Raw genomic sequence first — 27,723 nt, 5'->3', positions numbered from 1 at the left:
AATAGACAGGTCAGTACATTTAGGTGGGAATTGGTTTATTATTATCAGTAATCTGCTGCCATTCCTGATATAATTTGGCACATAAACTCTGTGTTTTACATTTACAGATGTGCGCTGCTGTACTCCACGTGGTATGAACGCAGCCAATCGTCCCAGGCACACGTGTTTATCGCAGTTGCTTTGTTTGAATTTTATGGCTTGTGTGCAATTATATGAAATGATTGAATTGTAATGTGTACAGTACTGTGCTACTGTGTCAATTTCCGGTGTTTAAAAGCCAGAACACTAAAATTACATTTTCTGCACTCGCCTGCACTCGCGTCTTAAGGCGGTGCGGTTGGAAGAAATCCCGCGCCATGACATGGGTATTCCTAGGTATACACTGCGTGATTTGTTAAAATAACGGCCGCTGCATCTGTGTCTGGACACAATCATTATGTCCATTTCACTGAACATGGGACTATGCACTCGCTCCACCCATAGATTAATCCCATAGATGAAGGATTATTTTGAAGTATAAAGGACCCTTTGCTAAACAATGTATGAAGTGGGCACTAATCATTTCAGTTATCTCCACAATGAGAGGACTATTCAATGGCCCCACTATCTCCTTTACTGAGGACCACCGATAATTAAGTCGGTCCACAGGCAAGTGTCTACACTGTTGTTACTTTGACAACAGATACATAATATTGAGACCTAGATACAAATCGGTATTTTTTTCCACTGAATTTTTTTCTAAGAGGCCTGCAGCCAACTCACTGTCTATAAATACGTTTTGGAAACAGGCTGAGCACTGGGGCTCTAATTCAAGCCATTCCAACTGCTAGTGTATACGTATACGTCTAATACCTAGCTACCATCACTAACATAGCCGTGAGTCTGGCATCTTTCCATGGGGATGAACATCATTTTAATTCACTGTAGCTTTAGGAGCAACATTATACATGTATGTCATACAGTATATCTATCTCTATATTATTTTATTATGCCTTTTAAAATTACAAATTTAATTATCTACCAATATCTCATTAATTGCTGTGGTGGAGTGCACCCCGAAGGGATCTCTTTGCTCTATGTACGCTCTAGTACAATTTTTGGAATTGAATTGAGCCAATTGCTTTGACAGTGAGAATGGAGATGATGAAGGAAAACCTTCGCCACCTAGTTGAGGAAGCGCAACAAAAGGGACAGGATAATTAGCACATTTTGAGACTAACCACGACTATTCTGATTGTGGGATTAGCAGTCTGAAATGCTCACTGATGGCCCATGTCCACACATCATCAACGTGCCCAAAGTACAGGCATTTAACTTCACATAATGCCATGCAAAGGAACTCAATGTCTGTTCTGTGGCACCAGACACTCCCACTCTGATGCCTACTAGTTCTCACACTCACTCCCTAACCCTATTGTCTCTGTGGTGGTAGATGTGGGGGAGATTGAGGAGGCCTGCTGTGCCGTCGAGGTGTAGGAGAAGGTGACTTCCTCAGTTGGTGGGTGGTGGTGGTGGCTTTTAATCGATAATCGGGAGCAGAATCACCATATCCTGGGACACGTGAGGATACACAGGTTAATCCTCACAATACACAGGTGCCTCCTCTCCCAGAGGTCATATGTTTGCGAATTCCTCTAGCTTTCCCTGGCAGCAGGGAAAGTTCCTCTGGCTACATCTGTATGTACATTGTCATAAAGATATGCAAAATTAAAATGTTGAAATCTGCGTTAATTTTGCTTTGATACATCACCCCCATCATTTGTAGTTTGAAACATAGGGTGTTATTAACTAGAGTCTACTAAATGGAAAACTGGAGTAATACCAGTGCAAAGAATTGCATTAGATTTAGCAAGGGAAAAATCCCAATATTTTTGACTAAGATTCTTTTTAATTGATAAAAACCGTGCTGTTTTTTTTAACTGCTTCTGTCCTAGTTTTACAGCCGAAATACTTTAGTAAATGGGCCCATACAAGTAAAGTTACTGAAGGTAAATTTGCATCTAATATTTTTCACAGTAGAATCTAGAATTGCTTGCTTACAGTCCCTTTTGTCTTTAATTTACAGGAGGTTCTTGCCCGGCACTCTCTGCCCTGCTCCGTCCTCCCTTCCCCACTTTGCAGCAACCACTGGATATTAAACAATTCTTTCAATTTTCTTTGGACAATGCAGCAGCAGTTAATCTCTTCCCAAACTTCACTGCAGTAAGTATATTACCATTCTGAAATGTTTTTCCTGTTTTTGCATGTTAATGAGAGGAACTGTATTTATCTAAATTTTGCCCACAGATTATCACTGATGCTATAGGCATAACGTTTTTCCAATGACTGTAGTTTAACTACAGCTAAGTTATTAGCTGCCTTCTCATCTAATGAACATAACCAGCAGTACTTTGCTATAAAATATAAAGATCATTGGAAGGAATCTCTGAATCTGACATTTCTTTCAAAAATACCTGTAGTGAATGTCACAAATTTTTCGAGATTGTTTCCAAACCTTTTGCAACTACTTTTATCTGCAAGCAATTTACAAACTTTAATGATTTGTCCCTTGACACATATACAGTTGTAAAGTGACTCAGTATAGTATACATGGCCCTAACTTTCTAGTACTGATAACTGAAAAGAGATTCTTCACTAAAAATCTTATTCTACCTAATAATGGTTGAGTAATTGGCACTTCTGTTTCAATGTGGTTGTGTGCATATTTCTTAAAATATATATTTAGTAAATGTCATTGGTATACAGAAAAACTTCTCAATGAAGAGAGAGGATCAGCGGGCACCGCTAGACAAAAATATAAGGCTGGACTGTGTTGTTGCAAAAGAAAGTTACTTTCTTAAATCATGAGCAAAAATGGATAAAAAAAAGGGATAAACCCCCTGCGAAACTCTAACGTGTTTCACCCCTATGGGGATTTGCCATTGAATTGTGAATTGGCCATATTTGTGGGACTTTGCAGACTAGGGTCCGTTGCCGGTTGAGAGACCCTCCCCGGTCATCCCTGTCTCATTCATTTCTGATCGCTAGGCAACTTCCCAATATAGGGGTTAAAGTTGTTAGACTCAGCATCTTGTATTCATTTATATCACAGCTCTCACTCCCAAGCGTCCGGATGTATTGGCAAAATTGATATCTTATAGAATTTGGGACTATATAATCTGCAGCACTCGTCATCTTGGGGGATCGTTTACCCAAATCTACTCGTCATTGGTATAGAGGTTAGATGCATTGCATTTTTGGAGATGTAATCCGGGAAACGTTTACATTAGCCTAGATTTCTACTTTAAGTGTTTCGTGGCTGCATATGTCGCTCATTTAAAGTGCAATACTTAATTGAACTTTCCCATACACAGAACACATCTCACAGTGTACATTTTGTATTAAATAAAAACTTACAGAAATTGAAGTAAACTGATACTAAACAAAATGAGTAAAACTATATATCTGCAAATGTGGTTTGGCTGCAAAACAGGTTACTTACCATCATTAGCTCTGTCTTTTAGAGTTTTTTCTTCTTTTCCCCTCCATATTCTCTTGAAATGCTCACCTCCCTCTATCTTTATTCTATTAAAACATTATCAAAGAATACAATTCAGGGCCAACCAATGCATTATATTCATATAGTAAGAGTCCATGTTGGGTAGTAATACGTTTATAACTGAAAACAGAAACACAAACAATAAAATTGACGTTCCCTTTGAGATTAAAATGTTGGTCTTAAAAATGATTAATTTAGTGATTTCCCAATCTCAGAGAATGTGCCCAGCATCATGTCAGTCTTACAAAGTTTCAAGCTACAGTATGCTTATATGTGAGATCCTTTACGTGTTTTACTGTAGGTTTTTGTTTACAATAGGGAATTTTTTAACACGTGAAAATGATAAAGCGTTGTTAACAATGGCACAACATGTTTGGAACGTAACTCTACGTGGGAGATTCCGGAAAGATTGATAAATGAGGAAATGTACAATACCTGGAAATATCACAAATTATTTTTAGCAACCTATTCAGTAAAGGTATATAATGGTATGTGGTAAAGCAGCGAAAAGAGGCTTTAACTGTGACGATATGTCTGATATTTTTCTTGTGGCATATTCAAATCAAAAGACAACTTATTTACATGCTGTTTATTACACCCAGCGCCAGCAACAACAGGCTACTGTCACAAAGAATACAGGCAATTTTGCTCACCTACTCAGAACTGATGTTAGGCCTATTTTAACTTTGTATATAATGGTCACTATATATGTAGTTAAGATAACACTACGCAACATGGAGTAGGTGATACCAACTGCATTATATAAACATATTATTATATGTTGCCATATTAAATCCTTAGTAGCTGAAGGTGCCAGATAACCATCGTAAATCCATGGATGGCTAGTCACCAAGGCCTAAGAAGGTATTAATACAGTTTATCTTCTAACATTCCAACACTAAATAACATGACTCCACCAAAGTAACCTGTAAACCATGATTTTGCCTTGGTATGTTATATTCACCTCCTTGTGATTATCACCTTCGGATTTGGTTTGTCAGAATAAGTGGAATCACATTTGAAATTGTAGCAATGACTTAAATTATATTTTTGAGCAATTGTTTGACTGGTTAAGCTTGAAATGCATGGTTTAAAATGCCAACATTTTGCAGGCTCTTGTATCAAAGTAAAAAGGCCACTATGGACATGGTTAACAGGCTCCTTGTGGGAGATTATATTAGTTAGTGTTAGGGATGTAGAGTAGTGACTGTATTAATTACAGTCCATAGGGCCTACTATAGGGATGTCTAAGTTAGCCCGTTGTGCTACTAAGATCTGCATTTTCAAAATATTATTTTAAAATGTTTAATTATGTTTATTGTTGGATGGTTGTGTTCTACACTGGCGACACACTTTATTCGAGCTTGGCTAGTCCCACGAATTCGGGTATACCCGGGTGTATTGAGGTTTGTGACTGTTTTCTGCCCGAGTGCATTGAGTTATTTTCCAAGCAGGGATTGAAGCATTTTATTCCCGCTGGCTTCAATACTGCACAGTATATATATATATACTGCATTACAATTCATGAATTTATGCCATCTGGTAGACACGCGAAGCATTGCAGCTTATTAAATCCTAATCATTATCATTTAACAGATCAGCCGCCCATCAGCCAGGCATGAACCCAGGCTGGGAAGGCAAATGCAACGGGGCTTGTCAGAGGTGAGGAGTGGCGCATTCCAGGTATCTGCCAGGTACATACCGGGTATTTGCTCGAATAAAGTGTGTCGGTGCAGTATGTTAACTTATTTGATGATGCTGGGGTATTGTAATTAAATTATTACTTTACACTATGGTAGCCAAGTTAGCTACTGTATGTGCATGCAGATTTAAATTTGTGATAGTGACTACCGTGGATCTCATTACTGCTAAATACCCACATGCAAATTAGGTTAGTAATGTACAAATATTATGCTTAGTGGTATTTGTATCGGCAAAAATATTGTGCGGTTATATGTTTTTCCTAACATCAAATATTATCGCAGATTTTTCAAATTTCAGTGAATCCTGGCCTAAGTACATTGGTGGAAAATGCTGATTACACACTGCTCACTTCAACTTGAAACAGCCCTTACCAAACTAACTAATGACATTCATGCTGGCAAAGACAAAGGTCATTACACTCTGCTTATATTATTGACCTCTCTGCATCTTTTGAACATGGTTCATTTTCTTCTGTTTCGTATCTTCCCGACTTTTGGTGTATATATAGCAATGCTCTATCCTGGATTTCCTCTTACGTTCCCATCGATCTTCAGTGTCTTTTCTTTGAAAACCTCCTCTTCCTCTATCGATCGCTCTCTGGGTGTTCCCAAGGGGCCTGTCCAAGAATATCTCCTCTTTTCTGTCTACACTCCCTTTTTAGGTGAGTATATCCCATCTTTTGGTCTCAAATATCTCATCTATTCTAACACAAAAATGCACTTTTCAACCTCAAGCTTTATAACTAATGTCCAGACCAAAGCTTCTGAATATATCTCTGCATATCATCATGGATTATTCTCCGCCAACCCAAGCTTAACATGTCAAAGATAGAGTTGCTTATACTGCCTCCCAAGCATGGCCTTATTACCCCCCTTTTCATTACTATTGGGTGCATTATCATGCACCCAGTATCTCAAGTACGATGCCTACAGATGCAGCGGCCATTATCCGAACATTTCACGATTTGTATTCCTGGACATACCCAGGTCGTGCCGCATGATTTCTTCAAACTTTCCCGCGTTAAGACACGTGTTTACTAGTGTTTTTACTAGTTCCAGCGCTGGCACATTGCTGGTTTGGGATAGGTGTGACTGGTGTGTTGGCGACATTCACGGCAGCGTTCCCGGAAGAATAACGAGTGAATGCCGCGTGGAATACAGCAGAGATCAAGAAAACAGCTCCGTTAAATGTTCGGATAACGGCCACTGCATCTGTAGGTGTCATATTTGATTACTCTTTCACATTCTCCTCTCACATACGCCCTTTCCTCTGTCGCGCTACAGCTTAAACTGTAACACATGCTCTCATTCTATCTTTGTAATAGCAAAGGGGGTATAACCGGGCGATCAAGTGAAGGGGTTGCTTATAAAGTGAAATACTTAATTTAGAAGAAACAAATCAAACCCAACAAACTTAGTGTCAATAACTGTGCAAAAAATAAAAACGTGACTAAGAGATAATGAATATAAATACCAATATAATAACTTTATATTGGAAATTTATCTACCTTTGCCCCACAGTGACAAGTGTGATAAAGAGTAAATATATAATATAATTAGGCAGCTCAAACAACCCTTTATAGACTGTCCTCTGGTCCCGGAAAAACTTGGATGTCCAAAAAATGGGGTGCGCTCTCAATAACAGTGACGAATATATGTGGAAGATATCAAAATAAAGATAATAGTGCAGACCAGTTAAAATACAAATTCTAAGTGTGAAAAAATGTTCTTATGGCAATCCCACTCACATATGGTAGAGAAAATATATGCAGATCAGAGATACTTCTCCCTCTGATATGTGCTCCTTGGTAAAAAAAAACCTCTGTAGAATCTGTCCTGTATGGCGTGTTGCTCCAGTAATGATTCAGTGTATGAGAGAAAGAAAGAAGGAATACACTAATAGGGTAACATGATCAAATAAATATATTGCCCAAATGATTGTAGTAGCTGCAATTTCAACTCACATTTTCACAAAGTGTCTAGGACCCTGCCGATCAATAGTCAATGCCGATCCCTGCGTTGCCCTGTTTATCCGCACTCAACGTCGTCAGTGACATCACAGGTCCTGGCGGAAGGAGCGTCTATGGTCAGTCCGGCTGCCAGCACTTCGGTACGGGGTCCTCAGAGGCACAATTCTACGCGTTTCGCCATAGCTTTTTCAAGAATTAGCACTCCCCATTTTTTGGACATCTCATTCTATCTTGTCTTGACTATAGTAACCTTCTACTCTCCGGTCTTCCTGCCTCTCACCTTTCTCCCCTACAATATCCTAAATGCTGTCGCTAGAATCACTTTTCTCTCTCCTAAATCTGCCTCTGCTTCTCAGTTTGTAAAATCCCTCTCCTGACTACTCATTAAGTCTCGAATTACTTATAAAACTCTCATTCTCTCTTTCACACTAACCTTTACATTCCTCTGTCCCGCCTTACATCTCAGCCATAATTTCTTGCTATATCCCTACTAGCCTCTTAGATTCTGCTTGCATTCTTCTCAAGGATGTTTAAAACTCTCTCCCACCTAAAGCCTTTATCACTTACTGCCTGTCACATCTGGAATGCCCTCTCTCTTAATAGCTGCCAAGCACCTTCTCTCCACCAAACCTTTTCTCTAAACTCAACTCTTAAACCAAGTATTTCAGTAGCTCCAATGTGCTCCTTGCATACGTGATTACCAAAAATTCAGTGCATATGCACTTAGGAAAATACCCTCCAACTTTTTCTGTAAGTTCTTTGGTTTACTTTGATGTTTACATTTCTTCACATTATGTCTAATATTATTTTGTTTTGTCTGTTACTGCTGTGAAGATAAAGATAAGCATACTGTACATACATTTAAGTCTGTCATGTTAAGTTTGAATATATGTTCATGTTTCTTGATTTACAAACTTTTGCACATAAACTTTGTTTGGCTGTGTAGAGGATGATTTCAGCATAACGCCAACATTGAGATCCTTTAAGTAAGGATCTCTTCACCTTTTATATGAGTGTTATACCTTCATATATTTGTTTTGTTTCAGCATACTTTTTTATGCTGCTGTCAAATGTCACTGTGCTTTAGAATGTTGGCACTTTATAAATAAATAATAGAAATAATACTGAAGGTTTTAGAAGGTGGAAGGTTTGTTTTGACTTTGTGTATTTTCTGCTTCAAACCCTTGATTACTATCTCAAGTTTTGCCTTGGCATGTTATATCCATCTATTTGTGGCTATCACCTTTTGAGTTTGTTTGTCAAAATAAGCACAAACACATTTGAAACAGAGTGGCAGTAAAGTAAAATAAGATATTTTTTTGAGTAATAGTCAGGTATACTTTGACATGTATAGTTTTAAATGATAAAGTTTTGGAGGCTCATGTATCTACGTTTAAAGCAATGGCTTTTAATAACTCTGATGTTATGTTTGGTACCAATTAAACATTGATACATCATTACTGATGTGTAATTATTGTTGAACACAAATATACAAATCCTGCCTTTTAGTAGAATAAAGTTAATGAAAAAGGCATTTTCACAGAATTAAAAGGACATTTCCTCCTGCGCAATATTTTATTTGTAAAAGCACCATTAAAAAGGACATACAGAGTGATGGGTTGGAAACTACAGTAAGTAATATCTAATACTACACAAATGATAATAAAATAAAAAAACGCATACGATTTTTAATGAAATGCTGATTTAAGTTGATGTTCTGTTTCGAGGACAACTCGTAACCCTTCAAGTGCCCCGAGACGTAGATGTTACATCATGTGGTCTGACACTCCTGGGGTCCCACAATGTAATATCTACTGTACGTAAAAACATTTTTCTAAATGCTCCTTTTGTGGTGGTAGATTGCTTTCTATGCTCCATACGATCTACACTTATGAGGAACAGAAGGGGGACTAGTGACAATTGGTCAGTTGATCACGCGCACCGGAAGGACCCTGCTTTCCCTCTGGCACTCAAAGGATTAATTGGTCAAATGCTTAGTACATCATTATGTGTAGTTCCTTAAATTAGAACTGATTATGCTTTATTGCATTGTTTTTAAAGGGGGGACTTTTAAACTAAATATCTTTCACAAATTTCTATAAAGTACTGTACAGTAAGTGTACAACAGCCATAGTAGTTCCTGGGGCGTGTTCCATAATAAAAGCTCAAAGTCATTTTGTAAAACTAACACTCCGGCACAGCATGTGTTTTCGTGTTCTTAGTTGCTCTTCACTATGCTAAGTTTGGAACCTTTCAGAAGTATGAATAATTCCTGAATTTCCATTGAGTACAGCAGATGATTTCCTTAGGGGGTGACTTAGTATGAAATAATCACATCAAATGAGCACGGTTATTTTGCATCTCTATAAATAAATATCCAAATACATTCTTAATAACTTCAATATAATTAATATAATTAGTCTGCTAGCCTCTGATAATTTCGTACTTACAAAACGGCAAATTTACAAGTGATTTTTAACATAACATCAAAGATGAAAAAAAAGGCTTCAAAGAAACTCCTGACGAACCTGATCCAGCGAAACGCATCGAGTCGAGTATTGTTGGAGGGACACGATCAGGTGCCCCTTCAACCGGTTACCCTTGCACAGGAAGTGATAGAGGCTAGTCACAGTGGACTCCAAAGACGGAGTCGATGGCGGTGAGATTGTAGAAACTTTGCCCCATTTCTATTGAATATATCTTTTGTACTGTATATGCACATTTTAATTTTGCAAAGTGTGAATGTACACTTTGATGTGCCTTACCTTTTAATAATATATATTTTTTACAAATTGGATTCTGTGCACTATTGTGTTATTGTCTTTTCTTCTGAGGAAACTTCTGTCTCTAAGGATGCGGCCTCGCTGGTGCTGACAGCGCTCATGCTTGGAGAGCGGTGACGTCACCAGCTCTCGAAGCATGAGCAACGGGTGTCCGCGCTATTTTGCAAGCACGCACGGGGGGCGTTGCAGGCAAGCTGAGTGCGGTTCAAAGTCAGTTTTATTTGTTTATGTAAGCGCCAAGCGTGGGTGAGCGTGTGTGCTCGCGCACAAGCGCGCGCGCGCCACGTGAGCGGGGACGTCTAAATGTAAATTTCTAGAAGTACCTCGCCAAGCACCGCGCGGTCAGCGGCAGCCTTAGATTCATAGGAGGATCACCTATGCCTTACAGAATGAGTAACCACCACTCCTATATGATCGTTTTCTATGTTGTGGTTTTTTTAATCTATTTTTCGGTTCCGCACCCTGCACTCGCCAAACTTTGAAGACTATTACAACTGGAAGAATGCCTTATTGTTTGCACATGTTGATAAATATAAATATTAATTTTATACACGGTTTATGCATTTTTTCCCGAGATAAACATTTTTTACTCACTGCTTATGTAGCATTTATTGCACAGTTTACACTTTTTATATTGCTGCACTTTATTTGACATTCTACTGTATATAGAAGTTTGCATATTTATTGCACCATTATTTCAATTGGGAGCACCCTTTATATCTTTTTATTTTGTATTCAAAGAAGATGTATGCGTGTTTCAAATATCACCTCTTAAAAATACAGGATTGTGTAATTTCACATTTGTATGAATTAACATAATACTTTATCTACTTTAGAGTTATTGATCATTTTATAGGCACTACTTTGTATTAATTATACATGGTATCCTTTCATTATAGCTTTTTCTGTAGAACATGCATTTTCTACATGCTGCTTATAATTAAAAGTTCTTGTAGGCATATTAGTCCTGGAGAATTGAAGATATACTGTAGGATTTTCTGCTTTTTAGAATCCTCCTTGCTGGGCCTCACGAAAACGAGTTAAAGCTTTGTTTTGGTTTCCCAATTGCTTCAGTTCTTGCAATATTCCACCTCACTAATAAACCCTCTATCTTCCCGTTGCCACCATTTGGTAGCAGCATAGCACGCAAAGAAAGGGATGGTGGGAGATTGCACAGAGAGAGGCCAAAATTAATGATCAATTATAGAATTATTAATTGTTTTCAAATTTGGTGCTTTGCCAAACGGTCAGTACAGAGCTCATAGGGGCTGGGACCTGCTTCCTACTGCCTCATCTTGTCTTAACATACAGGACAGTATGTGTACTCTTTTGTCATACAATGTTATTGCCCTCCCAAATTATACTGTGCTGTGGTATGTGTTAGCACCATACAAATAAAAGATAATATAATTAATAATAATGAGATTTGAAAACCTCAAGTGTACTTTGCCCTATTGCATGTTCTTTTTTTATTACAAATAAGATAAACAGCACCACCTAAATGGATAATAACGCCCAATAGGGCTAATATAGATAAGGTGCAGGGAGACAAGGAGTCTCCACCAACTCCAAAAGGGTAATATATTGAAACAAATAGCAACCCCACACTCAAAAATACTTAAGTAAAAAATACTTAAACATAGTATATTTTACTCATAAATATGAGAATAAAAGTCATACTGTACAATGTAAGCATACAGATAACAGAGCAATCAAACATAGTGTGAACAGGAAGGACAAACAAATAGGGAAAAATAAGAAAAAAATAACACAATCATTCACAAAAGTGTCAAGGGGCAACATTAACGTTTATGGGTAATAAACCCTTTCCTCTGGCCCATTCCTACAGGAAAAAATAATCAAGCAAAAATCATCAAACAAAGTCCAATCTGAAGTTTCAAAAGAGAAAGCACTGATACTTAGCCTTATTTCTAGTGTTCAGGCAGAAGGCATCACAAATGATGATGCTCCGGTGTTCCCCACACGCATACAAGCCAGGCGTACTTTCTCTTTTGAAACTGTTATGCATGTATGAGTGGGCCAGAAGAAAGGGTTTATTACCCTGAAACGTTAACGTTGCCCCTTTTGACACTTTTTTTTGAATATTATTGTGTTATGTTTTCTAATTTTTCACTTATTTTTCCCTATTCATTTGTCCTTCCTGTTCAAACTATGTTTGATTGCTCTGTTATCTGTATGCTTACATTGTACAGTCTTTGACTTTTATTTTCATATTTATGAGTAAAATATACTATACTTTATACGCGATTGCAACTGTGTTTACTTAAATATTAAAATATTAAAATACAGAATTTTACATTATTTACTCAAGATTCAATTTAAGGTACAGTTTTGTGGATTATTTGTAGTATTTTGTTCAAATGCTAGGGTTTTTTGCTGATTTTTTAGTCTTATCATAGAAGATTTTTTTTTTTTATCTCAGCCTGCCATTTATAGAGTAGATGAATAAAATAACTATACATTAGTGAGTCTTTCAAATTCTAAATGCTTACCTGGTGTATGGACCTTATGTAACCCCTACACTTCTATTGAGATAACATTGGTGTACTGTGTTTGGCTCTCAGTATGGGTTACCTTGCCTCAGGGTGCAGGATTTAGGCAGCCGGGTGATGAGGTAGTAAGAATGGAAAATAATGGGCGCCATGAACATTTATAGAACAACAAACTTTTATTTATGTCCTTGTGCATGGGGACTGCTCACAGTCACATGACATCGCTGTACTAGCTTTATAACAAACGTACATAAATACGATGCTTGCATTAGTGCCAACTCTTAACGCTCAAATAGAGGTGCGTTGACCTTTGCTGCTTCGGGGCCATTATCAGTATTTCCCCGGTTACTCAAGGCCCAAACGGGAATCCTGGTTTGTCCTTTGAAAGTGACCAAAATATCTTTGTCCTGTTTGAGAACTTCTACATCCGTACAGACTGAGAGTATTATTAGTGCAGATCCATGGTTAGAGACGATCCGCCGACACTTTGGAGCCCTCTTTCCTGAGGCCCTCTGTGGCATGCCATTTCCCTATCTTGTAGATATGTTGGACTCCATTAGCCTTCTTCTGGTATCTTAACTTAGACGGGCAGTGTCCCTATCTACAACATAGTAAAGCAGGGGGACCTGGCCTGTGCTACTACTTTATGAACATCCCCATCTAATCTCCCGAGGCCCCTCTCCTCTTGTCCTCCGGGAACCTAACCTCTCTAGATTTTTAGGTAGATCATTAGAAAAAGGGGGACATAGGTAACAGTATCACACACAATTCATGTAGGCATTATAGGAAGTCAAAAGTACTCTAAGAAATATATCATAAAGTCTGAGAAAAGGGGAGTATGAACCCCGTACCTATTGTAGTCATAGAAAGGTAAGTAAATACAAATAAAAGTTTCACGTGACCAATACTCATGGTATGTCCACAATGGGCAATGGAAAACGCAGTATATCAGCCACAAGTTTAGCATCCTGATTTGCACACAGGAATATAAAACACATACAATATTCTACAGATTCAATCTCGTTCCACCCTGTGCAGTACCAATGAGTAAATTGTAATCTCACCTGGCCTCAGTCATAGCCCTCAGTACGGATATTATTTCGTGCTTGAAGTCTGTTGAAGGTTACAATCCTTATCAGAGTTCAACAAATGAGATATCCCTGTGAGATATGGTAACTGACAGTGATGCTAGTCAATGTCATCAGCTTGCAGTTTACAGTAGCTTGCACTGCTAGAGCTGATGCCCAGAGTAACAAAAGCTGTGGGTTCTAATACTATTAGGTCTGACACCAGTCTAGTCATTAGGTGCCTTAGGCTTGTCAACTCAGTGTACAATAGTTGTTATGAACAGCCTTTTGGGAAGTGTAGTATGTGACTCATTGAAATATACTTTGCAAAACTCTTGGGGACCTTCGGTGTGTACCATTCAGCACAGGCATCGCTCCCTAATTTATTTAGAGGGAGGTTTGAAGAAATATATATATATATATATATATATATATATATATATATATATATATATATATATATATATATATATATATATAAAAAAGTATACATTACCGCATAGCAGCAAAAAGGGAGACAGCACTCAGGTGAATGAAAATAAATGTATTAAATACAGCACATAACTCCAACGTTTCGATCCCACAGGGGGATCTTCCTCAGGGTGGTGCAACAGACACAGGACAGTGAGTGACTTATATACCCCAACACCCAAGTGACATAAACATCTCCACATCATCAGAAAGCATCATCATCGGGCGACAAAACAGCTGTGCATAATACAATTTAATTAGATCATGCTCCAACTCCATGTCTGTACTCCTATTGGGGAATCCAAGTCACATGATCAAACCCAAGCTGTCAGTGTCATTGCATGTAAACAAACTGATGCTGCATCAGCAGGCCCGGTTTTCAAGGCAACAACATGTGTGCTCAACTCTTTAAAGGCAGCAGACACCGGTGGTTGTCATGTGTACTGCACGTGTATAGATACACCACTGCAAATGTGTATGTGCTGTAGCAGTGATGAATTTACTTTTAAACAGCACCTAAGAATAACAGATACTGGCATGCGTATATCAGTAGAATCCTATGACAGATAGAACCCGCTGTAATCCCAGTCGGGTAACCCATAATAAACCTGTCGGCGTCACATGCTGCATGGATATACATAGGTTGCTAGTTAACCCCTGGTATACCAGTACTGCTAAAGACACAAAGTGCGATCAAATAAAGGAACATACTGTCTGTAGAACTACATAAATATACAATATACGGACCTGCAAAAATGTGGAATAAAGAACACCCAATACACAGTGAGGGTAAAGTGAAGAGAACCGGGAGGGGAAAATAAAATCAATGGAAGAAGCTGAACGACAAGAATATACAAGCTGTAGTAAAATATACTGTATAATAAATGCCTTTTACATAATCATTTTGAACTACGCTGATCCATGTATACATACAGTTGATGTTGAACAGTAATAATTACAAAAAATTACAAAAAATTACAAAAAACAACCCAAGTTCATGTCCTCATTCAGGCCTTTGGGGGCCATAGAATCCAGTCTGTGAATCATCCTCGCCTCAAGCTGGAGCAAAAGCCTGTGTCTATTTCCTCCCCTGGTTGGAGTATGGGCTTGTACAACGGGCATACAACGAAAGGTGGCTAAGCTGTGCTGTTTAAGCTTAAAGTGCCTTGCCACTGGTAACAGCTTAAGATCATCAGAATTGGTGGGGTCAGCAAGGGCCTTGCGTATTGTGGAATGATGCATTGCTATTCGTTCCTTAAGCATACGCGATGTCTTGCCCACGTAAAGAAGCCCACAGGGGCATTTGATAATGTAGACTACAAATTTTGAGTCATAATTGAGAAAATCCACAATTTTAATTGGATAACCTTTATGCGGATGCATAAAAGTGTTGCCCAGCATTAAATACTGGCAATTTACACAACCTCTACACTTGTGCACCCCCGGAGCTTTTGTTAGCCAGGTCGTTTTCGCTGCATATTTATCCACTGGGTCCGCCTTTATGAGGTAATCCCCCACATTCCGACCCCGCCGATAGCAAAAGAGGGGTGGGGACTCAAAATGTTTTCCGATACGTTTATCATTCGCCAAAATGTGCCAGTTTTGCTTTATACTGCGTTGTATCTGGCTTGAGGCAGTACTATATGTTGTTACTATGTGAAACCGATCATTTTCAATGGTTGTCACCGTAGGTTTCAGTAGATCACCCCTTGTTGGTAAACGTGCTTTGGCTAATGCTTGATCAATTTCTGTCCGATCGTAGCCCCTCTCTCTGAAGCGATCTGCCATTTTCTGTAAAGCTGCTTCAACATGCGTAGGATCGCTTGTAATTCTCCGTACCCGGAGCATTTGTGAAAAGGGGAGTCCCCTCTTTAGAGGGGGAGGGTGATGACTCTGAGCGTCTAAGAGAGTATTCTTATCTGTGTCCTTTGTATGTATTCTAGTACACAATACATTATTTTCCTTGTATACCACGGTATCCAGGAACACTATATTAGTGGCACTGTACTGGTACGTGAAGCGTATGTTTGATGGTATGAGATTCACATAATGAATAAATTCCAACAGATCATGTTCGCCCCCACCCCACAGGAGGAACACATCATCGATGAATCTAGCATAATATAAAATAGACTTAGCGTGTGGAGAATCATGTAGAAGGTGTGTCTGCTCATATGTGTCCATATAGATATTCGCATAAGATGGGGCCATATTAGACCCCATAGCAGTTCCCATGAGTTGGAGATAGTACGTCCGTTCGAATCTGAAGTAATTCTTATGTAATATAAGATCTATGAGAGTCATAAGGAACTCTGATGGAGGACCATCTCCTCGGCCGGTACTGTGTAGATGGCTCCTGACAGCTTCCATCCCCTCCTGGTGGGGGATGTTAGTGTACAAGCTTGACACGTCAAGTGTCACAAGCAGGACATCTGTTAAATCCAATGTTAGTGCTGACAGTTTAGTTATGAAGTCCGTAGTATCTTTAATATATGATGACATCTGTAGGACCATAGGCTGTAGGTGAAAATCAACAAACTGTGACAGTGGGTGGCATAGTGATGACCGCGCCGAGATTATTGGTCTACCCGGCGGTGCTATGAGAGATTTATGTACCTTAGGCAAGGTGTAGAGTACAGGCATAATCGGAAAGTCAGTGGTCAAGAATGTAGCCAAATCCTCTGAGATCCAGCCATTATTTAGTCCCATTGTGTTAATTGAATCCACCTCACGCTTATATACCGCTGTAGGATCTGCGGTTAGCTTTTTATAATGGTCCTGGTGGGCGAGTTGACCCAGAATCTCATTGCGGTAATAGGAGTATGGCATTATTACAATGCCTCCCCCTTTGTCCGCAGGCTTGATGATAATTTCCCTTCTGTTGTTAAGGGATCTTAATGCCAGACGCTCACTCTTGGTGAGATTGTGATAGCTAATCTGACGGTTCATAACTCGTGGTTTAGTATTTGATTCACCAGTCCCATGAAGGTGGAAATGCTATGATTAGTAATCTGCGGATCAAAAACACTTCTGGGTCTGAATTTCTTAGTATCCGAATAGACGCTCAATCCTCTGCCAGTGGTAGCAGACTCATCTCTCTTGCAGAAAAAGTCTTTCAATTTCAGCTGACGGTGCATCCTGTATAGGTCTACTTCCCAGTCAAAGGGCTGTTGTGCATTAGTGGGAACAAAAGAGAGCCCTTTATGGAGTACCGCCACCTCTGCCGGGGTGAGGGTATAGTCCGATAAATTAAAGATTACCGATTCTGTGTTCTTCCCCTCGCCCCTTTCGTCTTCGACTCTCGTGGTAGAGACCTTTGATTTCCAACCGCCCCTCCGGATTGGTCCCCGGCGTCTGAATCTGGTAACGGTGGTTTCTTGCCGAGATTCTGTGGTTTTGCTAAAAAAGGTTCAGTAGTGGTGTTGTCCTGGGTGTCAGATAGGTCCGTGTCACTGGTATTATATCTTGACCCTCCAAAAGCTGCCTTTCTGGATTTGGAATAGTATCTCCTTTGCCCTGGTCTACCCTGAGTGCTGTCACTAAGCCCCAAAAGCCATTTATACACTTTGCGTTCTTTATAATCAGATTTGACCTGCTTCAACTTATCCCGTTTGTATTTGATAAGGTTGGCCCTGTGTAGGTCAACTGCGGTCTGGAGTTTGTCAATCCAATTAGTTGAAGAGTCTGATTCCAGAATGTGTCCGTGTTTGTCCTTGATGTCAGCAATGTCCTGTTTAATTTTCGTTATTTCCTTCGTGGACTGTTCAATAACCAGCAGGGTCAGGTCAAAGGAGCATTTATTTAAAATGGCCACCCACTTCTTACAGATTTCCGGATCCGTGCGTCCAATCGTAGGTTGGTTTTTTATCCGAAAACCACGGGGAAGGAGTTTCTCCTTGTGGTAATGAGATAGCGTTACAGCATGAAGGTAGAAATCCACTTCTCTCTTCTTTAAACGTATTAGATCATTATAAACATCAGAGGGTTTCTCCGGTCCAAAAACAGCATCAACTGATTCTGTATAGCGTATTTTGGCTACATCTGCATCCGTGTAGCCTAATGTTTCAGAAAGGTCAGCAAATATTTCAGCTGCGTCAGCAAATTCTTCCATATCTAACAGTCCTGAGCCTCAAAGTAGTGGTATATAATCAATAATGAAAAAGCAGCTGATAAGCCGTAATGTACACACTATGGGTGCACAGTGCATAAATAGAATATGTGATAAAAAATCACTGGCACTCCAATAGAAATTCAATAATGAATAGGTGCATGTCCCATATAAATAATAAAAGTATACATTACCGCATAGCAGCAAAAAGGGAGACAGCACTCAGGTGAATGAAAATAAATGTATTAAATACAGCACATAACTAAACTGTCAGCACTAACATTGGATTTAACAGATGTCCTGCTTGTGACACTTGACGTGTCAAGCTTGTACACTAACATCCCCCACCAGGAGGGGATGGAAGCTGTCAGGAGCCATCTACACAGTACCGGCCGAGGAGATGGTCCTCCATCAGAGTTCCTTATGACTCTCATAGATCTTATATTACATAAGAATTACTTCAGATTCGAACGGACGTACTATCTCCAACTCATGGGAACTGCTATGGGGTCTAATATGGCCCCATCTTATGCGAATATCTATATGGACACATATGAGCAGACACACCTTCTACATGATTCTCCACACGCTGAGTCTATTTTATATTATGCTAGATTCATCGATGATGTGTTCCTCCTGTGGGGTGGGGGCGAACATGATCTGTTGGAATTTATTCATTATGTGAATCTCATACCATCAAACATACGCTTCACGTACCAGTACAGTGCCACTAATATAGTGTTCCTGGATACCGTTGTATACAAGGAAAATAATGTACTGTGTACTAGAATACATACAAAGGACACAGATAAGAATACTCTCTTAGACGCTCAGAGTCATCACCCTCCCCCTCTAAAGAGGGGACTCCCCTTTTCACAAATGCTCCGGGTACGGAGAATTACAAGCGATCCTACGCATGTTGAAGCAGCTTTACAGAAAATGGCAGATCGCTTCAGAGAGAGGGGCTACGATCGGACAGAAATTGATCAAGCATTAGCCAAAGCACGTTTACCAACAAGGGGTGATCTACTGAAACCTACGGTGACAACCATTGAAAATGATCGGTTTCACATAGTAACAACATATAGTACTGCCTCAAGCCAGGTACAACGCAGTATAAAGCAAAACTGGCACATTTTGGCGAATGATAAACGTATCGGAAAACATTTTGAGTCCCCACCCCTCTTTTGCTATCGGCGGGGTCGGAATGTGGGGGATTACCTCATAAAGGCGGACCCAGTGGATAAATATGCAGCGAAAACGACCTGGCTAACAAAAGCTCCGGGGGTGCACAAGTGTAGAGGTTGTGTAAATTGCCAGTATTTAATGCTGGGCAACACTTTTATGCATCCGCATAAAGGTTATCCAATTAAAATTGTGGATTTTCTCAATTGTGACTCAAAATTTGTAGTCTACATTATCAAATGCCCCTGTGGGCTTCTTTACGTGGGCAAGACATCGCGTATGCTTAAGGAACGAATAGCAATGCATCGTTCCACAATACGCAAGGCCCTTGCTGACCCCACCAATTCTGATGATCTTACTGCTGCGGCACAGTTTATTCGAGCATTTGCCCGTTCTGTGCCGCAGCAGTAGCCTGGCGCGCGCCCGAGAGTGACGGGCGCGCGCCGAAGCAGCGGAAGAGCGCCCTCCGATCGGGGCGCTCTCCCTACCGCTGCCGGGTCCGCCGGGTCCCCCGGAACCCCCTGCCGCTGTCCCGCGATCGCGGGACACCAGGGCTCCCTCGGGGAGCCCCTGGACGCGCGTGCAGGGGGCGCACGCTCCCGAAGACGCGTGACCGCGCGTCTATGACGCGCGGCACGCCGAGGGGCGGCCACTAGCAAGCCGGGAAATCTCCCGGCTTGCGGATCTGGCCGCAGTGTAATAAACTGTGTCGCCAGTGTAAGCTGTTACCAGTGGCAAGGCACTTTAAGCTTAAACAGCACAGCTTAGCCATCTTTCGTTGTATGCCCGTTGTACAAGCCCATACTCCAACCAGGGGAGGAAATAGACACAGGCTTTTGCTCCAGCTTGAGGCGAGGATGATTCACAGACTGGATTCTATGGCCCCCAAAGGCCTGAATGAGGACATGAACTTGGGTTGTTTTTTGTAATTTTTTGTAATTTTTTGTAATTATTACTGTTCAACATCAACTGTATGTATACATGGATCAGCGTAGTTCAAAATGATTATGTAAAAGGAATTTATTATACAGTATATTTTACTACAGCTTGTATATTCTTGTCGTTCAGCTTCTTCCATTGATTTTATTTTCCCCTCCCGGTTCTCTTCACTTTACTCTCACTGTGTATTGGGTGTTCTTTATTCCACATTTTTGCAGGTCCGTATATTGTATATTTATGTAGTTCTACAGACAGTATGTTCCTTTATTTGATCGCACTTTGTGTCTTTAGCAGTACTGGTATACTAGGGGTTAACTAGCAACCTATGTATATCCATGCAGCATGTGACGCCGACAGGTTTATTATGGGTTACCCGACTGGGATTACAGCGGGTTCTATCTGTCATAGGATTCTACTGATATACGCATGCCAGTATCTGTTATTCTTAGGTGCTGTTTAGAAGTAAATTCATCACTGCTACAGCACATACACATTTGCAGTGGTGTATCTATACACGTGCAGTACACATGACAACCACCGGTGTCTGCTGCCTTTAAAGAGTTGAGCACACATGTTGTTGCCTTGAAAACCGGGCCTGCTGATGCAGCATCAGTTTGTTTACATGCAATGACACTGACAGCTTGGGTTTGATCATGTGACTTGGATTCCCCAATAGGAGTACAGACATGGAGTTGGAGCATGATCTAATTAAATTGTATTATGCACAGCTGTTTTGTCGCCCGATGATGATGCTTTCTGATGATGTGGAGATGTTTATGTCACTTGGGTGTTGGGGTATATAAGTCACTCACTGTCCTGTGTCTGTTGCACCACCCTGAGGAAGATCCCCCTGTGGGATCGAAATGTTGGAGTTATGTGCTGTATTTAATACATTTATTTTCATTCACCTGAGTGCTGTCTCCCTTTTTGCTGCTATGCGGTAATGTATACTTTTATTATTTATATGGGACATGCACCTATTCATTATTGAATTTCTATTGGAGTGCCAGTGATTTTTTATCACATATATATATATATATATATATATAAATATATATATATATATATATATATATATATATATATATATATATATATATATATATATATATATATAACTGGAGACACTACTAAATGGGAACTAACCTCGTAAAAATGATGTTTCGGGTATTCAAATACGCCTTCGGTTTTAAAATAAGCGGATTCCAAAGGAATGAATCAGTCTTTTTGAGACTTGAGGAATTGGCCAATCGGCATCGGATTCTGATTTAGTCAGAAAACTGACCCATCTCCATTAACTACAAGTACACATACATTGTTCCCGAGTTTACCTGTTAGATACTTGTTGAGTAACTATATAGGTTATCAAAGATACACTGACATTGAACTTATTTCCAGTCCTACCTTCTCAGTATATGTAATAGTTAACTGTACCAGTCAGTCAATCAATCATGGATAAGGGTGCTATAATAAATGTTGTTTTAATAAATGTTGTTTTAAATAAATAAATTGAACTTGCATTACTGTAATACCCATATATATTGGCTTAAATAATAAATATAAATTGAAACATATATATATATATTATGTATAAGGAGTCTCCAAAAATGAAAGCACCATCTGACCGTTCTTTACTTTAACCCAGTCAATCAGTTCCAGTTTTTTTTTATACCCTTAACTGCTTATTATTTTTTTATGTTAATATCTAGGCGGTAATACCATGTTCCAACACCTGACATGTTTCTACTGTATCAGTATACAGTACAACATTTATAAAAATATTATCAAAAACACAATTTTTCTTTTTAGAACCAAAACCAAACACGGGGTCAAGATACAAATCTCTATTAAATTCTCCCTCAAATCTCATTACTGACGCCCTATCAAATGTCACATTGCCCAGACTAATTTTGATCTTCAGTGCATTACATACAGTACAGTGCATTCCTTTTCTGTATATAGCTCCTCTAACCTCTTACTGTACCCCTCTGAGCACTTGTAGCCCTGTGTAATTTTGGGTTTACATAGCTCTCTCATTCTGTGCAGTAATCCCTGTTAAGAGGGCAGGTTTGCCAGAAGTCATCATGGAGGTTTGCCCTCAACCCCTTTGATTTGTAAGGTGTAGCAAAGGAAGTGACAGCATGCTCTGTGTCCACTATTAGTGACTCAGGGTGGGCCTTCTGAAAGCTATATACTACGCATCACTTCCTAAAGTTAGTGTGTCAGATCAGATCCAGACAGTGCAAGTGTCTGGTGCAAGAGTTGTGAGTCTGTACAGCTCAAGTGTCAGTAGTTGCAGAGTGGCAAGCTGACCCCACACTGTGTCCAGGGCTCTGGCACAGCTGGTGGCCCTCCCTTAGGGGAGAGGTGGCAGATATCCCTGTCTCGTACAGAGTCAGGAGGGAACTTCCTTGAGGTGTGCAGCTACATGATGTGCGGCTACGTACCGGCCGCTATGATGGGCAGTCTGCCATGCATGATGCAAATACAGATGCCCTTGATTCAAAGACCCTTCTTGCCTGTGACTGGAGTTAATCAGGAAGATTATGCACCCAGGAGTTCTCTTCCAGAGACTCCTCCCTGCTATCATGGGGATCTGGAAGGGATGGAGGCGCTGTACCAACTGTGAGTAGAACTCAGCACTACCTCATGCACCTGTCATGGTGAAATCCCAACTACCAACGAGCGGAAAACTCAGGAGTCCTGTGATCCATCAGATGCACCACACCACACAGACATGTAACTGGGGGCAGATTCAGACCATTGGGCCCATATGAGATTGGGTAGGGGTCGAACCGTTACACTCTAATCAGCCAAAAAATGCCTTCTCTTTATTCAAGCTATAGTATGTACAGTACTGTAATTCTCACTTGCAGCAACCAATCACACACTGATACACCGTACTCCCATGCACCTACTCTATTCATTCCATGCTTCTCCCTATCTCAAAAACTCAACAAAAAAAACCCATCTACTTTCAATAGAACTACAGAACTTTCATCAGTGTAATCCCACCTAGATAAATTTAGTAGAATTTGGCGAATATCACCCATATCGATTCGGCAAAGAAGTTTGCTTCAATACAAAGTTTGTGACAAATTCAATTAACACTGGAAAGTCAATGGGCATTGCAGTTTACTTTCACTTTCACAATTTTATCAAATTTATATAAAAAATAAAAATAAAAAATTTAAGTCACATCCAAGAGGTGTCTGTGTGAAACGGAGCACAACCGAGGCCGTGGTCGTGCTTCATTTCCCAGACACCTCTTGGATATCTATTCTCAACGGATCCTGCACACCATGGGATTGAAAAAAAGACAAGTGAAAAAGGCGCTCTCATCTGGAAGTGTGATATATAATTAATGTGATATCAACATAAATATATTGTTATACATAGTGCTCAGTAAGGTGATAATACAAAATGCAGCTCAAAAAAACCCTTTTAGAGGCTGGTCCAGAATCCCTTCAATAAAGTGATAGGCGATGGAGTTTGGGGAGTGCTGCTAGTTTTATGTAGCACTTTACAGAGACATTTTGCAAACACAGTCCCTGCCCCATGGAGCTTACAATCTATTTTTTGGTGCCTGAGGTACAGGGAGATAAAGTAATTTGCCCAAGGTGCCAACACTGGGAATTGAACCAGATTGCCCTGCTGCAACCTCAGTACCAGTCAGTGTCTTTACTCACTTAGCCACTCCTTCTCCGAATATGATTTGGTATATTAGTGCTTGGTGGTGTTTGAGTAGATACGCTCAGGTCTGGTCACTAGTCCTCAGCGGCATGAAAGTCTCAGATGCAAATAAAACAAAGGGAACATTCCATAGTGCGATTTATGTGAATTAGCAGATGTAACACATATAAGAAGAAACGCACTTACTGTACATAAATCGTAAGGGTACTGGCATGTAGTATGCTGTCATGCAACGTCCTCTGTAGTCCAGTGTCTCCCCATCTGCAACACTTCCGGTATCCTCACTTCCAGCAATTGGAACTTTTAAAATATGTGTTAAATCTGCTAATACAGCGTTGCGCAAACTGGGGGGCGCCCCCCCCCCCCCGGGGGTGCAACATTGTCTGGTTTAGATAGGCCCCACATGCTTTCCGACGGCACTTACATTAAGTGCCTGGGAAACGGTGAGGCATCTGTAAACTGCACTTACCTTGGCTCAAACGGCTTCTGGAGACACGTTGCCATGGCATCGCAGCGTCAAATGACGTGGCACGGTCATGTGACATCACATTGCCATGGCAACGTGATGTCATGACGCGCAGACGCCGGAGCCGAGGTAAGAGGGGGGCCCGCAGAGTGGCAGGGGGGCGCAGGGAAAAAAGATTGCACTCCCCTGTGCTAATACACATAGATCGCACTTTGGTATGGTAAAAGGGGTGTGCCAGAGCCTGTTTCAGAAGAGGAAGGGGATGTGACTTGAAACAATAGAAACAACAAAATACTTGTTACATTGTAATGCATTAAAAATGTTGATTTAGAAAAAAATATGCTACAAGTATTTTCTCATAGTACAGAACTAATATATATATATAAAAAAACATGTACTGTAGGATAGTGCTTTGTCTACAGCTTTAAAGCATGTAATGATACTGTAGTCATGATTTGTTTCTTGGTTGTGGTGTTTCTGTGTACTGTACATGCTTCATCTTTTCAAGTGAGTGGATAGTTGTTGCCACTATACTATTGCTCCAAACTGGTACATTTTGAACTTTAATATGTTAGTACAGTTGGATTTATATATACTGATTTCTTTCTAAAAGGGTGTTTTAATAATAATCTGTCGATTTAAGTTAGTGTATGTTTTTATAAATAGTCACCAATGCACTTTGTTATACACATTACATGATGGTGAAGGGTGTAAAGGATGACACCAATATTTAGGTTGTTAGCGGTTACCTGAGCTGGTATACATGCTTGTGTTAAATGTTCACCCCCTCTTCCTCACCTGAGGTTATTTTAAGTAATCAGGTCGGCTTGATGCTTTTAGGGAACGGTGGTCAGTCAGAATGCTTTACTCTATGAAAAATCACTGTCCCAGGCGCGAACGCGTTAGTGTTTCCACCCTTGTTACTTTTTTACATGTGCCAATAAAGTATTTTTTAGTCATCTTCTGCAGTCCAGCCTGGGATACTTCCGTGCTGTGCACCTCCATTCGTCTGTTTTCACTATTACTGTTTAAAGCAGCTCATTCTTTTTTTTTGGGGGGGGGGGGTTGGGAGTGAGGGTGGAATTTTTCTTTAGAGGCTTCTGTGGATACTGCAGGGTTGACCTGCAATGCTCCTGTTTCCAGTCATTAAATTGGCCATTAAATAAATCCCTGAATAACCCTCCATAAGGCTGCTGGGTCTATAATTTAAAAAAAACTGCATGTATTGTGCTGTGGAGGTCACAAATGGAAAGCTGTAACGTCATCTCCCTGTGACGACAATGCTTTCTATAAATTACTCAAATGGAAAAATCTGTAATTTTTTGCAAGAGATTACAAAATAATAAAAGCACATTTTACAAGCAACTATGGGCAACAGGATCTCTGTAGCCAAGAGCATCTGGCCAAAGCACTCTGGATTTATTTAAGATAGAAAAATTAATTGGGGGGTGATTGCTGCTGTAAAGTCAGTCATTAGTCGAATTCTCATTGACTCATCTGGGCTCATCATCCGTTCAGCTCTGCCACTATCACTCACAATCCCAAGTTCCAACCCAAACTCCTATATACTAATGACATGTGTACTGTATGTGCTCTGTTTATGGTATTTGCAGTAAACAATTTATGCGATTGTTGACAACTTAGTAACATTTTCACAAGCGCAAAGTCCAATATTGACGTGTTTCATCAACGTGTGTGAAAGATTTGTACATCTCTACTCTGAATCACTGTAAAAAAAACAATTTTCAAGTCTATATTAAATGTAAGTGTTGCTCTATTTGCTGGTCTTAAAGGGCTTCACAAGTTAATATAACTCTTTGAAATATTTTTGGGACAGTGTATTATAAATTGGTGTACAGTAGATTCTTGCTTCATGTTTTAATGCATAATCACAAACCAGCTTGGTAGGTGCAGTAGAAGCAACATGTACTTTCTACAGTTAGCTTTATTTTCATCTTTCCAACCTATCTATATATATAAAAAAAGACGCTTATCCAGTTTATTCAATACGCAGGTATGCATAGCTGCAAACTGCAATTAGCATTTCAAAACTTTATTCACATATTGTCAAGTTTTTTTTCTCCAAATTCGATTCTCTGCGTTTTGCAAAGCCTCAAAGGACTAATAATGCTGATGAATTAGAAGGCTTTCAGCAAAATATTGCCAGATAGTGAAAGAAACATGGCTGTATTTAAAGTCTCATCACTTGTAGAGAATCTCGCAAATTTGCCTTTTAAATGATATTGCTACAATATATACATTGAATTAATGCTTTGGGAAATCGTTTGCGAACTGTGTGACTCAGCCATGGCTTTTTCCGCAACTTAAAAATAGCAAGTTTGGTACAGTTTGAGATGTTAACCTGTTGCTTTTAATACAAAATAATATTTGAATTAGTTCTATGAGCCCTGTCTAATTAAGAGAATGAGTAAGGGATCAGTACTATACACTGAAAATTACACATATCACATAAAAATGTAGTCTGCAGACATGTTGCATAGATGTTCCATTTCATTTAATGCTTGATATGATTCTGCAGGATGCAACACTAAATCCAAAATGGTATTTTCGTTGCCTTAATTCAGCCGTTTCCAATTTCATACTGTAGAAATACTAATGTAAAATATTATTGCGGAATACATTTAATACTGACTGCATAACTAGTTGTTAAAAACAAAAGTCCTAACTACACAGTCACATTTTACCATACTGTAGTTTACAATACACCTTTAGCAAATGCAATGTGTATTGCTTTCAATATGTTAAATGTATATGCTGCAAGGTTGAGTGATTTCATATTCTTTAATCCAACTCAAACATTTGTCAACTGGGACTGCACTTTTAGTGCTCTAGTATCTCTTCCAAATTCCAAATATGTAATGCATTTCAAGTAAAAGGTTTTAACCCTTATATATTACACCATTTTACATTACATTTATAGTAGATTCAACAGAAAAACTGTTTACTCCTGTTTTCGTTTTTATTTGCATTTGGTTTGCACACATAATTAACCTCAAATGAGTGTCGTTAAGGTCCGGCTGCTTCAATAGTCATTTGGGTAATATCACTTGCATGATCCATAGCGAAATTCATATTCATCTGAAATAAATAAGAGAGTACTGAAAATGTATTAGGCACGACAGTGCTGAAATGCTTGCATATGGCAAATCACTTATTTGTTACTATTTTTAAAATTAGCTTGTAGAGTTTTATGGAAAGTGTCTAGTAACATATTTGTTTACTTAGTAAAACACGTACCACGCTTGGAAATGAAGAAAATCAAGATT

The 27,723-nt window shown here is 39.6% G+C and overlaps 1 protein-coding gene across 5 annotated transcripts in view; it reads left to right on the top strand.

Annotated features, from left to right (window-relative positions):
- ZNF385D (zinc finger protein 385D) overlaps nt 1-27,723 on the top strand; it is a 382,863-nt gene that overhangs the window by 76,270 nt on the left and 278,870 nt on the right. For all 5 annotated transcript variants that reach the window (XM_075586934.1, XM_075586935.1, XM_075586937.1 and 2 more), the window contains exon 2: nt 2,066-2,202. In XM_075586934.1, coding sequence (XP_075443049.1) covers nt 2,066-2,202 — 137 coding nt within the window. The remainder of the gene's footprint in view (nt 1-2,065; nt 2,203-27,723) is intronic.

Source organism: Ascaphus truei, chromosome 2, assembly GCF_040206685.1.
Source record: "Ascaphus truei isolate aAscTru1 chromosome 2, aAscTru1.hap1, whole genome shotgun sequence".
NCBI lineage: Eukaryota > Metazoa > Chordata > Amphibia > Anura > Ascaphidae > Ascaphus > Ascaphus truei.
The sequence above is the reverse complement of the archived record's forward strand: the minus strand, read 5'-3'. Positions and strand labels throughout refer to the sequence as shown.